At 62.3% G+C, this 14830-nt stretch overlaps 5 protein-coding genes across 5 annotated transcripts; 3 read left to right on the top strand and 2 right to left on the bottom strand.

The window, feature by feature from the left end:
- Positions 1-1106: 1106 nt before the first annotated feature.
- Positions 1107-2909, top strand: PLICBS_008767 (uncharacterized protein; the record flags this gene model as incomplete). The annotated part of the gene is made up of 3 exons (XM_018324766.2): positions 1107-1380; positions 1456-1638; positions 1714-2909. The coding sequence occupies 3 exons, from the start codon at positions 1107-1109 to the stop codon at positions 2907-2909; spliced, it is 1653 nt and encodes a 550-aa protein (XP_018176160.1).
- A 350-nt stretch (positions 2910-3259) lies between these two features.
- PLICBS_008766 (pyruvate kinase) lies at positions 3260-4948 on the bottom strand (the record flags this gene model as incomplete). Its single annotated transcript, XM_018324767.2, has 2 exons — positions 3260-4427; positions 4491-4948. 2 exons carry the CDS (start codon positions 4946-4948, stop codon positions 3260-3262), a joined length of 1626 nt encoding a protein of 541 aa, XP_018176161.1.
- Positions 4949-7320: 2372 nt separating this feature from the next.
- PLICBS_008765 (uncharacterized protein) lies at positions 7321-7935 on the top strand (the record flags this gene model as incomplete). Its single annotated transcript, XM_065601451.1, has 4 exons — positions 7321-7326; positions 7480-7555; positions 7651-7693; positions 7791-7935. 4 exons carry the CDS (start codon positions 7321-7323, stop codon positions 7933-7935), a joined length of 270 nt encoding a protein of 89 aa, XP_065457523.1.
- Positions 7936-8639: 704 nt separating this feature from the next.
- PLICBS_008764 (uncharacterized protein) lies at positions 8640-10556 on the bottom strand (the record flags this gene model as incomplete). The annotated part of the gene is made up of 1 exon (XM_018324768.2): positions 8640-10556. One exon carries the CDS (start codon positions 10554-10556, stop codon positions 8640-8642), a length of 1917 nt encoding a protein of 638 aa, XP_018176162.2.
- A 1578-nt stretch (positions 10557-12134) lies between these two features.
- PLICBS_008763 (uncharacterized protein) lies at positions 12135-14137 on the top strand (the record flags this gene model as incomplete). Its single annotated transcript, XM_065601450.1, has 4 exons — positions 12135-12848; positions 12909-13506; positions 13564-14000; positions 14096-14137. 4 exons carry the CDS (start codon positions 12135-12137, stop codon positions 14135-14137), a joined length of 1791 nt encoding a protein of 596 aa, XP_065457522.1.
- Between the last annotated feature and the right edge of the window lie 693 nt (positions 14138-14830).

Raw genomic sequence — 14830 nt, 5'->3', positions numbered from 1 at the left:
GTCAAGGCCGAGGGTCGTCGATCGGTCTGGCGCGGCTCGCACCCGACCGATGGCCGAGTGGGGCTCCTTCACACTTCCATGGAACACAAAGGGAACGCCGATATTTCCAGAGCCAGGAGCGTTTGTGCATGCCGATGTGCTTTGAGCGAGTTCGAAAGGGGCTTGCAAGGGCTTGCAGTGCCACGTGCCGACGGCGGCAAATGGCGATCCAAGTGCATGGCCTAGCTTGGCAGGCCCCGAGTTTGACAACGCCCGTTGCGCTCGCCTTTGATCACGACCTGCTCTGCCGCATCTCAGTCAACCAGGACGACAGGCAGAGTTGTCCATACAGTGATTCTCGGCGTTGCCGTCCTCGAAAGAGTTCCCGGGCGAGAGTCAGTCGGTGCACACAAGTCTTCGGGTGTGCGGGTTTCACGTATCCAGCTCCGATTCACGCTCACTCAGCCAACCGCGAGACGACAGGGGCGGCGCAACAGTCGATTCAAGCCTACCAATCGGCCCCGGGGCGGGCCGCGGCCAAGTCCGCGTTCCCGTCGCTGAGCAACTTGACAGTTGACAGCACATCACATCTCTTCCGAGCAATCACCGTTGTACAGGGACAATGCCGCCCAGCTCTTCGCATCGGCATGCCCCCCCCACCCACTGTGGGCGCCCTCCAGACGAGACAGACACACTTGCCTTTTCCACCCTGGCGGCGTGACTTGGTCGAATCGCTTGGCCCCCCTGCCAAGATGGTTGGACGGCCGCCTCACTAGTTCAGTCCGGAGTTTGCCAGATGCGAGAATGGGGGGAAGCGGGGCACATTACCCTCGTCCTTCATTCGGGTCCGCGATGCGCCGGGGTGTTCTGTGCATAAGTCGACCACATACATTTTGCTGTATGTTGGTGCGCCGGCAAAATGAAAATGAAAGCCGGCCCCGTCCCTCTCGCGTCTCTTTCTTGGCTCTGGTTCTGCCATGGACAGACGACTTGCATGCAGCTTCTTGGGGGCGACTCTTGCTTTCCATCTGTTGAAGAGACGGACGTACCGCCAGTAAAAGACTGCGGTTGGCCATTTCGTGCAACAACACCGGATTGTGTGTGCGAATTCGCATTCGCAAGCCGTCATGGCGGTCGATGCCGACGCGAAGAGCCCCCTTGACGGGGACGTCGAGAAGCAAGCCGCTGCTGTCCGAACATCTGCGGATGGCGAGGGCTACGATGCAGTCAACGATGGCTCTCCCGATGCTGTCCACACCGACGAGGCAAGCGAAGAGGAGAACATGGTTTGGTGGGATGGCGAAGACGACTTGGCCAACCCGTACAACTGGCCGCGATGGAACAAGGTGCTCAACTGCGTCCTCATCAGCTCGCTGACGTTTGTCACGCCGCTAGCTTCGTGTAAGTCGACGAGACACCTGTTGCTGCACCTGCTCGTGGAGAGGGTCTCTCGCTGACACGGGGGAAATACCACAGCCATGTTCGCGCCCGGCGTGCCGCAGCTCATGGCCGAATTCAAAAGCACGAGCTCCGAGCTCGCGTCGTTTTGCGTGTCCGTCTACGTCCTGGGCTACGCGACGGGCCCGATGCTATTTGCGCCGCTGTCGGAGCTGTACGGGCGGGCCATTGTCTACCACGGGTGCAACGTGGGCTTTGTAGGTGAGTGGGCTCGCTCCCGAGTGGCAGTGGTGATGGCTTTTTGCTGTTTGAAGCCGCTGACGCCTGTCTTGGCAGCCTTCATCATCGCCTGCGCCAAGGCGCCCTCGCTGTCCGCCCTCATCGTCTTCCGCTTCCTGTCGGGCGTCTTCGGGTCGGCGCCCATCACCAACGGCGGCGGCACCATCGCCGACATGATCGTTCAGGAGAAGCGCGGCGCGGCCATGGCCAGCTTCGCCATCGGCCCCTTGCTGGGCCCCATCATCGGTCCTGTCGTGGGCGGCGTCGTCTCCGACGCCCTCAGCTGGCGCTGGGTCTTCTGGATCATCGCCATCATCTCCGCCGTCATCTCCCTCGCCTTCCTCGCCTTTGGCCGCGAGACGTACGCTCCCGTCATCCTCGAGCAGCGCGCCGCCCGCCTGCGCAAGGAGACGGGCAACCCGCGCCTGCGCTCCAAGCTCGACCCGGGCCTCTCGCCCGCCGACTACTTCAAGCGCGGCATCCTGCGCCCCTTCAAGTTGCTCACCCTGTCGCCCGTCTGCATCATCTGCAACATCTACGTCGGCCTCGCCTACGCCTACCTCTACCTCATGTTCACCAGCCTCACCCCGCTCTTCATGCGCATCTACCACTTCGACACCGTCCACGCCGGCCTCGTCTTCCTCGGGCTCGGTGTCGGCAGCCTGCTGGGCGTTGCCTACTTTTCCGTCTCGAGCGACGCGTACATCAAGAAGAAGGCTGCCACTGATGCCGCCGCCGCTGCCGCCGCCGCCTCGCCGCCCACCCCTGGAGCGGAAGAGGCACAGAGCGGCACGGCTGCCGCCGCCACGCCGTCGGCACCTGCGAGCCAGCTTGGCAAGCCCGGCATCAAGCCCGAGTATCGCCTCCCGCCGCTCAAGATCGGTGCCTTCCTCCTCCCCGCCGGCCTCTTCATCTACGGCTGGACCGCCGACTTTCGCGTCCACTGGATCGCCCCCATCATCGGCACCGCCGTCATTGGAGTGGGCAACCTCGTCATCTTCATGAGCCTCCAGATGTACCTCGTCGACTCCTTCACCATCTACGCCGCCTCGGCCCTCGCAGCCAACGCCGTCGTCCGCTCCGTTGCCGGCGCCGTGCTGCCCCTTGCGGGCATCGCAATGTACGACCGTCTCGGCCTCGGCTGGGGCAACTCGCTTCTCGGCTTCATCGCCATGCTCATGCTGCCGGCCCCGTGGCTGTTTATACGCTACGGCGAGTACCTGCGCCACAGATTCGAGATCAAGGACCTCTAGGCATGGGTTGGAGGCGCAAGCGGCTCGTAGACCTCATCACAATTGACAATAGCAACCGCCTGGCTGACGTCGCCCCTGTCCACTTGGACGGCCCGTACCACTAGTTTGTCTGTGCTTGAAATCATTTTCTCCTTTTAATTTTGGGCTACCAATTCGTACGCACTCATACTTATAGCCAAGCCCTTGGCTATTCTAAACCCGCTGTGCCGGTCTCCATCTTGCAAACCTGTAGCAACCTAACCCCTCTCTATGTCAACCGACGTCTCTTTTCGTCCATCATCCATAAACACGCGACACCATGCTCACGCAGCTTCCTCTGCTGGAGCCTCCCGAAGATCACAACAAGCTACTCACAGCTGGCCGATGCCAAGGTGCTCGGGGTCAGCCCGGACAATGCGAAGCGTGTTGGTGTTGCCCATGCCACCCTTCCAGCCCTGTACCACGACGACGGTATCGCCAATGGTCAGGGTGCCGAGCTCCAGGGCGTGGTTGACAGCCCACTTGATACGTCTGTCGACGTCCTCCTGCCAGTTCACCTTGTCGAAGTCGGGCTTGGCCTCGGGGAACAGGAACGGGTAGACGCCTCGGAACAGGTGGCTGAACCGCGAAGTCGTGGCATTGCGCGTCACCATGAAGATGGGGCACACGGGGCGGTACTTGGAGAGCAGCCGCGCCGACTCGCCAGAGGTGGACAGCACGATGATGCCGCCGGCGCCGAGGTCGAGCGAGGCGCGGACCGCGGCCATGGCGCACGACTCCACGGTCTGGACAGGGCGCTTGACGAGGGTGCACATCTCCTCAAAGTGGGAGACGTAGGGGATGGAGTTCTCGGCCTTGAGGCAGGCCTCGTGCATCTCGCGCACGGCCTCGACGGGGTAGTTGCCCTTGGCCGTCTCGCCCGAAAGCATCACGCAGTCGGCGCCGTCGGTGATGGCGTTGCCCACATCGCTGATCTCGGCGCGGGTCGGGCGGGGGTTCTTAATCATGGACTCGAGCATCTGTGTGGCGCAGATGACGGGCTTGCCGGCAATGTTGCACATGGCAATCAGCTTCTTCTGCGCGGCGAACACCTCGGCAGCGGGGATCTCGATGCCCAGATCGCCACGGGCGACCATGACGCCGTCGGTCTCGTCGAGGATCTCCTTGAAGTTGTTGAGACCCTGTCGGTTCTCGATCTTGGCAATGATCTGGATCTGCTTGCCCTCCTCGCCGAGAACGGCGCGGATGTCCTTGATGTCCTGGGCACGGCGGATAAAGGAGGCAAAGACCATGTCGACATTGTTCTTGACACCGAACTTGAGGTCGGCCTTGTCCTTTTCGGAGAGGGCGGGAAGGTCGACGTCGGTGTTGGGCAGGTTGACGCCCTTGCGGGAGGAGATGAAGCCGTTGTTGCGGGCACGGACCTCAATCGTCTTCTCGTCCTTGATGGCAAGCACGTCGAAGGCGAGGACGCCATCGTCAACGTAAATGATGCGGCCAGGCTGGATGACCTTTGTGATGTTCTTGTAGTCGACGTACCTGGAACGGCAGTCAGTAACGCTGGCCAACGCTGCAAAAGAGCAGAGGGGCACTTGAACTCACATGTTGTCGGTGTCGCACGCCGTGGCATACTTGTCGTCGGTGGTGATGTTCAGGACCTTGCCGACGGCGATGGGGATGTCCTCATCGTTCTTGGTGTTGCCAGTGCGGATCTCGGGGCCCTTGGTGTCGAGAGCAATGGCAACGGGGCGGCCGGGGTGGGTGTCCACGGCCTTGCGGGCATTGTCGATGACGGACTGATGGTACTCGTAGGAGCCGTGGGAAAAGTTCATGCGGACGACGTTAAGTCCAGCATCGCGGAGGCGGTTGATGGCCTCGACCGAGTTGGTCTTGGGCCCAATGGTGCAAATGATGGAGGAGCGGCGGTAGTTGTGCTCGGGGCTGTAGGCGGTGTTGAGCGAGGCCAGCCAGTTGATGCGGCCACCAACGTCGAGGTGGTCCTGTTGCGCAGCGGCCATGATGCTAAATGAGCGCGAGCGGGTGGGGTTGGGAGCGGCCATGATGGTGAAGGGAAGAGAGGGCGGCAGGAATGTGCGAGGCGTTGCAGTTGGGGACGCGGGCGGTCGGTGCCGTGGTTTGTCTCAGGTCGAGCGCAAGGCGAGGCGAGGCAGGACAAGAGGCGGCAGCTCCGGAAGGGACAGGGCTTCTAGGAGTGGCAATTGGGTGTCAGCGCCGGCGGGTATTCTGAATCGATCGACTGCTGGCGGAAGATCGGGATAGGAGGGGGAGGACGAGAGGAGGGAAGGGAAGAGGGAGGAGAAAAAGAGTTGAGGTGTTGTGGATGGACGGGAGGCAGGGAAGCAGGGTTGGCGGCGGCGGCGGCGGCGGCAGTGGGTGGTGGTGGTGGTTCCAGCGCGAGAAAAAGGGTGGTGGTGGTGGTGGTGCAGGTGGTGTGTTAGTGGTGTTAGTGGTGGGGGTTCCGCTGGATTCATGGAGGCACCCACCTCTGGTTTGAGCTGCTGGAGCTGTCTGCCGATGACGGATCAGACAACTGGAAGTACCACGATACGCGGTACCGGTGTAGACTTGACGCCCCAACTATCTGCACACGCTGCCGGGATGAAAGAGCTCGGTGGTTCAGATTCTAGGCCAAGACGTGGGCACTCGGACAAGTCAAAGCGCTCGAAATTGCACGTCGGTATAGAGCTGGAGTCGGGGCGGCGTCGAATCGCAACAGACTGAGGGTACCTGGTCGAGGTGAGGCGTGTGGGATGCAGTGGAGGGGGAGGTGAGCGCTCGCAGGGACTTCCACCTAGGTAACCTATGGAGGGGCAGCGTCCAGCGGGCGAGCGAGTGGCGCGATGCGGTGCACCCTGAAAGTGGCAGGGCAGCACCCAGAAAAAAAAGGTCAGCCCCGCCGTTGGGGTGCGCGTCGGGCCAAGCTGCGAGAGGCGCTTGGTCTGATTTGGCCGGATGCGGTGAGGCCAAAAAAAAGTTATGAATAATAAGTGGTGTCCGTTATCTCTGGATATTTTTGTTAGTCGCGATACGGAGGGGCGGACGGCAGCCCTTTGTTGTCAGGGCACGGCGAGGACGCCAGTCATAAACAAGTCAACCGGACTCCATTACCAATGCCAATGCAATGCTGGCGACGACCCGAGTTTCGTCTGCCGCGATGAGGCGATGGAACAGACAGGCAGGGACGTGGGAGTGAAACTCACCAGAAACGCCATCTGCATCGCACCCAGCAGCGGCAACGGCAGTAGCTGTGGCAGCAGCAGCAGCAGCAGCGTACCTAGTCGGCCCGGCGTCCGACTGACTCGTCCAAGGACTGCAGCGTCCATCGCCGAACCCAAACCTCACTCACGTCTCGACCCGTGCCGTTGATGCGTTGCGGGATTTGCTGGACGGCCCGCCGCCGGGCTGCGCTGCACTTGGCTGCACCGCTGCACTTTGTGCCGTCAGGCTCCCCCCCCCCCCCCCCCCCCCCCGATGCAGACGGAGGGAGCTCCGTTTCGTCCGCCTCTCAACAAAACGGACCCAATCCAGTGCGAGCATCGCGAGGCTTGGATGGATCCCAAGATTAGTACATGATGCGTACGTAGTCCATGGACCCCGTCCTGTTCGTGTCGCAGCGCGGCGCCCCAAGCAGGCCAGGCAGGGCTCATCTCCCCGTCTAGTCCCTGCAGCGCGCGGCGGATAGATACCCGACCTCAGGTGTGGACTTTGCACGACGGCCCCTCCCTGGCGGGATGCAGCCCGCCGCAATTGCCAGTCGAAAGATTGGCGCCGGCTGAATTGCGCCGAGCGTCGCGCCATTTGCCGCTGCTCCCAATGGACGCGCCGCCTTGGATCGGGCAATGTTCGGTCTTTTCTGACCCACCGCCGCTGCGCTCCGGTGCGGGTGCGGGTTCCGGTGCGGCGCGGTGCGGTGCGGTGCTCTGCTAGGTGCTCTGTCTGCCTGGGAATTGTTAGCGAGCAAGCCAACACTGCTGACAGGTGCCAATGCCCATTTTGGTGGTGTCAATGGCCTTACCTAACCCAAGCAAGCCAAGGTCATCCGCGCCAGCCACAGTGCCGTGGCCATGTGGCTGGGTTGCCCGCTGCCGGACATGTGGCTGTGATGTCCAAGTACCTGCCGCTGAGTCAGCCTCGTGCCTCAAGTACCTTTCTTCACGTGATGTAGTACCTCGCCTGCCACGTCCCACCAGCCTGCAGGCAAGGGTACCAAGTTGGTGCCCGCCGTGGCTGGGCAACGGCTCGTGGCAGCTGATGCCCATCCTCGGGGCACTAACACCTTGCGCTGCACCCCATCATCGTCACACCCTCAGCTCTCTCCAACCACGCACCTGTCCAACATCGCCGCAGCGACCCGCGACCACATCCGCGACTTCGACCCTTCGCCTGTTGTCGATCACCCTCTCTGGCCATCATGGTGGTACGTGGACCCATCTCCCCCGCGCGCCGCAAGCTATCCAGGAGCTCCGGCCCGGCGTCGTCATTGCGCACGCCGTCGTGCCCAGATCCTGTCAAAGCGCAGTGGCTCGCCCGCTGCTCCAGACGCAACACCGTCTAAGAAGTCGTTTTGCAGCTCCTCAACCTGCTGACGCTGGGGCTCTGGTCAAAGGTTGGACGACTGACGCATTACGCCTTCGACGCCGTTCTCAGTATGTGCCGTGCCGCCCCAGGATGAGTTCGAGCTGGGGGGCTGAACTGGAGGTTGAGTTGCCCTGGATGCGATGCTGACCGACGCCCCGTTCAGTTTCTGCGTTTCTCGCAGGGATGAAGCGGTCAACGGGCCTGACGTGAGTAACCCTCCTGCCCTTCGCGCCGCGCGGGATGCTCGCCGCCGACGACAAATGCGATGCGGCTGACACGTGCCCCTGCTGCGGGATGTCCTAGGCCCAGTTTCAAGACCGACAAAGTCGCCGGCGACAACAAGGAAGTTTCGAAATGGATTGACAAGTACTTGGGCGTCGGCGAGTGGGTGATGGATCAGTCGGTCGCCATCGCCGGCTCCAGCGGCTTCTTTGAGCGCACTCGATGAGGAGCGTCGGGACAGCTTCGTCGAAACTCCTCCCTCCATCTCACCGCCGTACTCTGTGTCTCGATTCGTGGCCGCGGCTCGTTGGAATAGTCGTGCTGGGAGGGACGTCCGCATCGGGTGCTATCGGAGACGTCATGCTCGCAGGCCCCTGGCTGCGGGGGCGACGAGCTCAGTGTTACGTATCTTTACCGGGGCGTTTTGGGGGCTGGTTCATGGGTTTGTCGATTTTTGGGTCAATCTCGTCGTAAACAATCAAAGCAATGCTTTATGAAGGAGGGAGGGTGCCCGGCGCGGTTGACGAATCTCGAAAATCGGTGCTGGTCACGTCGCGGCCTGCTCTCGTGCCCTCTCCACAGCCGGCTCATAGCCGAGGTTACCCGTGACTCGCTGCCTGCCTGCGCATCCCAGCAATTGCAGGATGCTGCCATTCTGCTCAATCAATGCTACGAATTTGATCAACGAGGAAGAATGTCGATTAATACGGCAGGTGTATTATCCTAGAATAATTGCTTCTGGAAGGCCGGCGCGAGCGCCTGTACAGCTACTCTGATCCCGCGCCGTCGTGCGTCGACCCAACGACCCTGCCGTGTAGACGCAATACATGTCCTTATATAATTCAATCGCTCGCATGCATGCATAGATATGCGGTCAAGTACGCCCGGTCATTAGTGCGTGATCATCATCGTCGTATAGCCGACTTCACCTCAGTCGCGCTTGTCATGCTCCGCCAGAAACTCAGGTGGCACCTCGTTCTCGCTGTCCACCCTCTGCGACGGGTTGCTGTTGGCGTCGCTGTCGTGGCTTGCAAAAGACTGCCGGCCGCTGTGATCCGCTGGCGATACAAAGAGATCCGGCGGGACCTCGTTGTCGCTCTCTTCCCTGCCAAGGCTGCCGCGATCCTTCCCTCCTTGCTCTTCAGCAAGCATATCGCGCTCGTCGAGGTCGTCAGGTGCCGATCCGCTGCCAGTGTCGACCAGGCCCTTGAGCATGTTCTGAGCTTCCCGGAACGCCTCCAACTCGGCTCCGATGGCGCAGATGAGAAGGTTCCAACCGTTGCGCTCTGCCAGCTTTGCTCGTTGCTCGAGTTCCGATACAATATCGCCCATCCGCGGGAGCTGGCCGAGAATCATGTCCTCTTTGGACGGCTGCTTCTCCTTGCCCTTGGAAGAGGGCGGCACGGACGGGTCTGTCCCAGATCTCAGAATGCCGCGTAGGCTCGATTCGAAATCCGACACCAGGGCCATGACCTCGTACCAAGTGGCACCGCCGTCCTCCAGGGCCAGCTGTTCTTCATGGACCTGGGCCTTTCGCTTCTCCAAAAGCGCCATTTCCGCTTCCCACCATGCCTTCGCCATCTCCATGGTTCGCCGCTCCGGAATCAGGCGCATGAACTCATGGCCCCCGGTTGAGGCGGTTCCAGCCCGGCCGGCCATGTCGCCGTCCAGCGGCTGGACCGGAGGGGCACGCATCAGTGCCCTGACCTTGCCGTCTACATCCCTCAGCGCACCTCGGTAACCGCTAAGTCCGGCGTCTCTCTTGCTCTTAACATCGTCCATCTTGTCGCGCAGCCAACGACGTCGGTTTCGCATTCCCACCAACTTCTCCTCGAGAGCTCGAATGTCGCGATCCAGCACGTCATGCTTCTTCTCAAGCTCTCGTAATTCCTTCCCAAGTGGTTCCTCTTCGTCACCCTCGAGAATCTCGAGCTCGTTTACTATGCCGGCTCGCGTGGTTCCCAGTTTGTTCAGCCGTGTGAGGGCCAGATTTCTGTCTGAAATGGCTGCATCGATGTGGATCTCCTCCTCCTTCTTTAGGTCTGCAAGTGCCTTGATCGATTTGCGCAGCCCATTTCGCGCACCCCGCAGGCCAACTGAGCGGGCCTTGGCTGGTTGACGGACCGGGATCACGTTCCCCTCCGAAGTGGCCCGAGGAGGCAGGTACAGGCTTTTTGGCATCCTGGACCTGGAGCTGGCCGTGGAGTAGAAGGTGCCGGTGGGAGTGCTGCTCCCAGCATCGCTGTGTCCATCGGCATCGCTGCTGGAGGTCACATCGAGGGTTCCGGCGGTGCCCGCGAGCAGGCCCGTGGCCTGCAAATCGAGAAGATGCTGTACATCTAGCTCTAGGGCTTGTTCCCGGCGGCGAAGCGCCAGCCACGCTGAGTCAGGGCCTCGCACCGGGGAATCTTGCCGTTGGTCGAAGAGAACGCTGCCTATGGTGGCGCGACTAGCGGCCATGAAGCCCCGGCGCTGCTCGTCATCGTCGTGTCTCGATCGAGACCGACTGGGTCCGTTGGCCACGAGCATCGAGGCAGCGATGGGCGGTGGAGGGCCGGCAAACATTGCCGGGGGATGTACGAGCCTGGACGACGAGCTCGAGGAGCTTGGCCTGTCGAGCCAGGAGCTCGGCGATGCTTCCCTGTCCATTCCCAGAGCAGCGGGTTTCCGCAGGCGAGGTCGCGACGGCTCGGCGTCAAAAGTCGGGGCATCGTAGGGTCGGGGATCGAGTTCGTCGAGTTGGTACTCGCTTGGGGACCTCCCTGGGGAGCGGCTCTGAGACGTGGTCGAGGGTCGTTTCGAGACACTGCCGAGCAATTCGGACATGCGCGGTGACGTCGGGCCCATGGCCAAGGAGTGCGACCAGGCGCGACGTGAACGAGGCAGGCCGATATGATTCTATCGACGTGCGACGCAGCCTACATTCCTGAGCATTGCCTCGGTGGCAGAGGCGGGGACGTCGTCGTAAGGGAAGCGGGCCTGCTAGGTTGTTCTGCGGGGATCACGTTCACGGGGACGCTTTCCAGGCTCGCATGTACGATGGCGGAGGTGGTGTGACGCGGTGCTGCCGTGGTGCGGGTGTGACCCGTGACAGAGGTGGACGGGTAGGGTGAGACTCTCTGCAGGAAGAAGGTAGCTCGTGCAGCGGTGTTGGTGTAGGTGGGTGGTTGGTAGGTGGCGACGGGGCTCTCATGTTATGGAAGCCAGCCCAGAGCTTCAGGTGTGGTGCCCAGCTGGAACGCCCTGCCAAAAGCGCCTGAGTGCCAATCGCCCAGGTACCTACCTACTGTACCTACCTAGTTCAGTGGTCGGGTCTCTCCGGTCAGCACGCCAGGGACATGGAGTGTATGGCCGGGCTGTTAGGACAGGTTGGAACTGAGGTGGGCAGCCTCGGAGGGCACTGACTTAAAATTACAGTGCCGCCATGGCCGCCTTCCTGGTTCAGTGCTTGCCCGCCCTGCGCAACATCTGCCCGCCCCCGTGCCACTCCACTGTCTGGGCGATCCATGCCCTGGCACCCGTCTTTTAGGTAAGATTAAGAATGAGACGATCTGCCGCTGCCTCACGCGGCGCCTGCACGTCGTAAATTTTATTATCGCAGAGCTTCAACCCGCACCCAACCGACCAACCAACCGACGGACCCTGACACGAGTCGTCTTGCACGCCATCAACACCGGCGACGGCTGCGCCAAACGGGGCTCCTGGGCCGATTCGCACCGTGGCACCACCCAGCCTCGCCGCCCGGCCTTGACTCCACGCCGTCTTTTCATCACCAGCAGGCGCAAGGCGGGGGACCTGCGCGCCTTCGAGCCCGCAGCCTCGGTGTCCTCTCAGTGTGGTGGCTGACCGCAAGGTTCCCACGGCATTCCGGGTTGGCGTGGCACTGGATCTCTGCTCTCCTCGCCCCTGAGCCCGACGGCCTCGCGCGCGCGTGGACGACGGGAGCAGCAGAGCCGCTGCCTCCCAGCGCGACTTGAAGACGACGCTGCCATGAGCCAATCACAACAGCAGTCCCTGGCGCGACGGCCGGTGGGAGCCGCGCCTGGTGTTGCCCCAGGCGGTGGTGCCCATGCGGGCGGCGTCTTGTACGGCGGCGCCGGCGCGGGTGGAGGTGTAGGTGGTGGTGGTGTTGCTGCTGCTGGTAGTGCTGGAAGTGCTGGCGCTGCGGTTGGCGGTGCGGGTGCTGCTGCTTCTCCCTTGGTTGCTGCTGGCACTGGTACTGGCACTGGCGCTGGCACCGGTGCTGCTGTCTCAGCCCCAGCGTCGGTCGTTCCAGCTGGCATTAGCGCGGCGGCTGCTGTTCCAGTTGGAACGCCCGCTGACGGTGGCAGGCAGGACGAGCTACACATGTCTGCGGCGACACCCACCGGCACCACCAGCACCACCACCTGCACCACCACGGCCTCCAGCCCCCACGGCGGCCAAATGCAGCATCAGATGGCATCGTCGTCGGCCTCGTCGCGCGACTACGCGCCGCACATCAAGCTCGACCACCCTCCCGCGCCCGCAATCGCCCACGGCCAGCACCACCCGCAGAGCCCCCCGAGCTCCGCCGTGCCCAACATCCTCCAGCCCGGCGGCATGTCGCGCCAACCCGCAATGTCGCCCAATGCGGCGCCGGCCATGCACGGCTCCATGCCTCCGCCCTCGGCCGCCGCGCCCGCGTCGTCCTCGTCGCAGCAGCCAGCCTCTTCGCACGACTACCACCACCAGACGCCGTCGAAGCCGTCCCTGACCATGCCGCACTCTCACTCATACTCACGCTCCAGCCCCGCCGCCGCCGCCTACGACACGCCGCCGTCTGCCTCCTACCATGCCTACACGCCCACCACGCCCGGCGGCTCCTCCTCGCAGTTCATGTCCCCCGGCGACGGCGCCAAATACAATGCCCCGGGCTCCCAGCGCAACTTCTCCAACACGCCGCTTGGCCTCGCCGACATCCGGCCACGCGCCGACTCGAGCATGTCTGACGGCGCCCCCGGGTCTGTGGGCCACGACCTGGTCAACACCCAGCCGGGGCCCAGCAACTACTTGGCTCCCTGGGCCGTATATGCCTTCGACTGGTGCAAGTGGCGGCCCCAAGGCAACAGCGCCGGCAAGCTTGCCGTTGGCAGCTACCTCGAGGACGGTCACAACTTCGTAAGTCCCTGCTCGCCGCTGACTCGCGCGGCCCATCGCCCTTCTGACCCCCCCGTCCAGATCCAGATCCTCGACAGCCAGGTCGTTCACTCTCCGCCAGAGGTATACACGCCGGGCGCCTCCAAATACAGCCTCGAGTTCAACAAGGTGGCCGAGGCGACGCATTCGTACCCCGTCACCCGCCTGCTCTGGGAACCCCCATCCTCCCAAAAGCAGTCCACTGACCTCCTCGCCACCTCTGGCGATCATCTCCGACTGTGGTCGCTGCCTTCAGAGACTCCGGCAAACCCCGGCAACAACATCACTCGCGCATCGCGAGACGCCGCAGTCACCAAGCTGACTCCCCTCGCTTTGCTCTCCAACTCCAAGACGCCCGACCACACTGCTCCACTCACATCGCTCGACTGGAACACGGTCTCGCCGAGCTTGATCATCACGTCCAGCATCGACACGACATGCACCATTTGGGATATCCCCTCGCTCACAGCCAAGACGCAACTCATTGCCCACGACAAGGAGGTGTACGACGTGCGTTTCTGCGCAAACAGTGTCGATGTGTTCGTCAGCTGCGGCCAGGACGGCAGTGTCCGCATGTTTGACTTGCGCAGCCTGGAGCACTCGACCATCATCTACGAGCCCACGGGCAAGGAAGACAGAGGTATGCTCCCGCCTGTCGGCCCTTGGGAGGCCATGTGCTAACCACGCCTCACCATAGACAACGCCGGACGAGTGAGCCCGACGACAGCGCAGCAGTCCATGACGACGCCTCCGCCACTGCTACGCCTTGCGACGTCCCCTCACGATACCCACCTACTGGCGACGTTTGCGCAGGATTCCAATATCATTCGCATCCTGGACGTCAGGCAGCCCGGCCAGGCGCTACTTGAGCTTCGCGGGCATACCAATTCCATCAACTGCCTCGAGTGGTCACCGCTGCGACGGGGCACGCTCGCCTCGGGAGGTGACGATTGCCAGGTTCTTGTATGGGACCTCTTGTCATCGAACTCGTCGATAGGCGGCCCGCCCATCAATGGCACACCGCAGCAAGACAATCATCGCAATCCGGTTGCATGCTGGGACTGCGAGTACGAGGTTGGCAACCTCGGCTGGGTACCACAACTTCCAAACTCTGATTACGGTGAGTGGCTCGGCGTAAGCGCCGGGCGCGGGGTCTGGGCTACACGGTTGATGTGATGCGTCGCCTGGGGCACGTTCGCGATGGGTGGCTATACTGTTGCGGATGGTAGTCGACCGGGCAGGGCCAGTATGCTCACGCGGTTCTGTCGTAGGATACGAGTGCGGGTCGGCCGAAGGGCACACACTGGGCGTGCTGCGGCGTCGTGTATGTCGGGGACTTCAAGGCGATGGGCGGTCTCCCTGCACGCGGGCTCGACCTGCAGGTGGTTGGTCGAAAGGGGGCAAAGCCACCCGCCTTGTTCGTTCCACTCTGCCCGGCGTTGGTACAAGGCGGTAGCGGCTGTGGTGACGATGTTGGTGGACGCACCGGGGGGGAGGGGGGTTCAGAAACCATGGCGATTTCAATGGCGCATCCTTCTGCGCCAACTTAGCATACGACTCAAGAATAGAACAGAGTTCCAGGGCGGTGACATGCCCTCCAGCGGGCATCCCTCCCCCGGCCCAGTCATGCCACGATACGCCCGTTGACTGATCCACCAGCGTGGGATAGTTATATCAACGGCGCAGAGCTGTCAATCGCGTGTCTGAAGCCCGAACGGCTCGACATAGAACTGACCGGGGAGTCCGACGCTATAGGGTAAGCGAGAGCACCCAGGTGTTGCACGACGCGCCACGAAGTTAAGCGGGTGTGAGCCTCAGCGCCAAAGAAAGCCAATCTGCCGACGATTAGCCGGGCCGGCGCCAACCTTGCCTGACACGCTCAATAACTTAGTACATAGTTTCCTAGCCTGCCAGCCTGAGCAGCGCGACAACTCTTCCTCCATCAACAAACATTCAACTCCGGC

This window comes from Purpureocillium lilacinum, assembly GCF_023168085.1.
Source record: "Purpureocillium lilacinum CBS 284.36 DNA, scaffold_6, whole genome shotgun sequence".
Taxonomy (NCBI): Eukaryota; Fungi; Ascomycota; class Sordariomycetes; order Hypocreales; family Ophiocordycipitaceae; genus Purpureocillium; species Purpureocillium lilacinum.
Note: the sequence above shows the minus strand (reverse complement) of the source record. Positions and strands in the feature narration are given on the sequence as shown.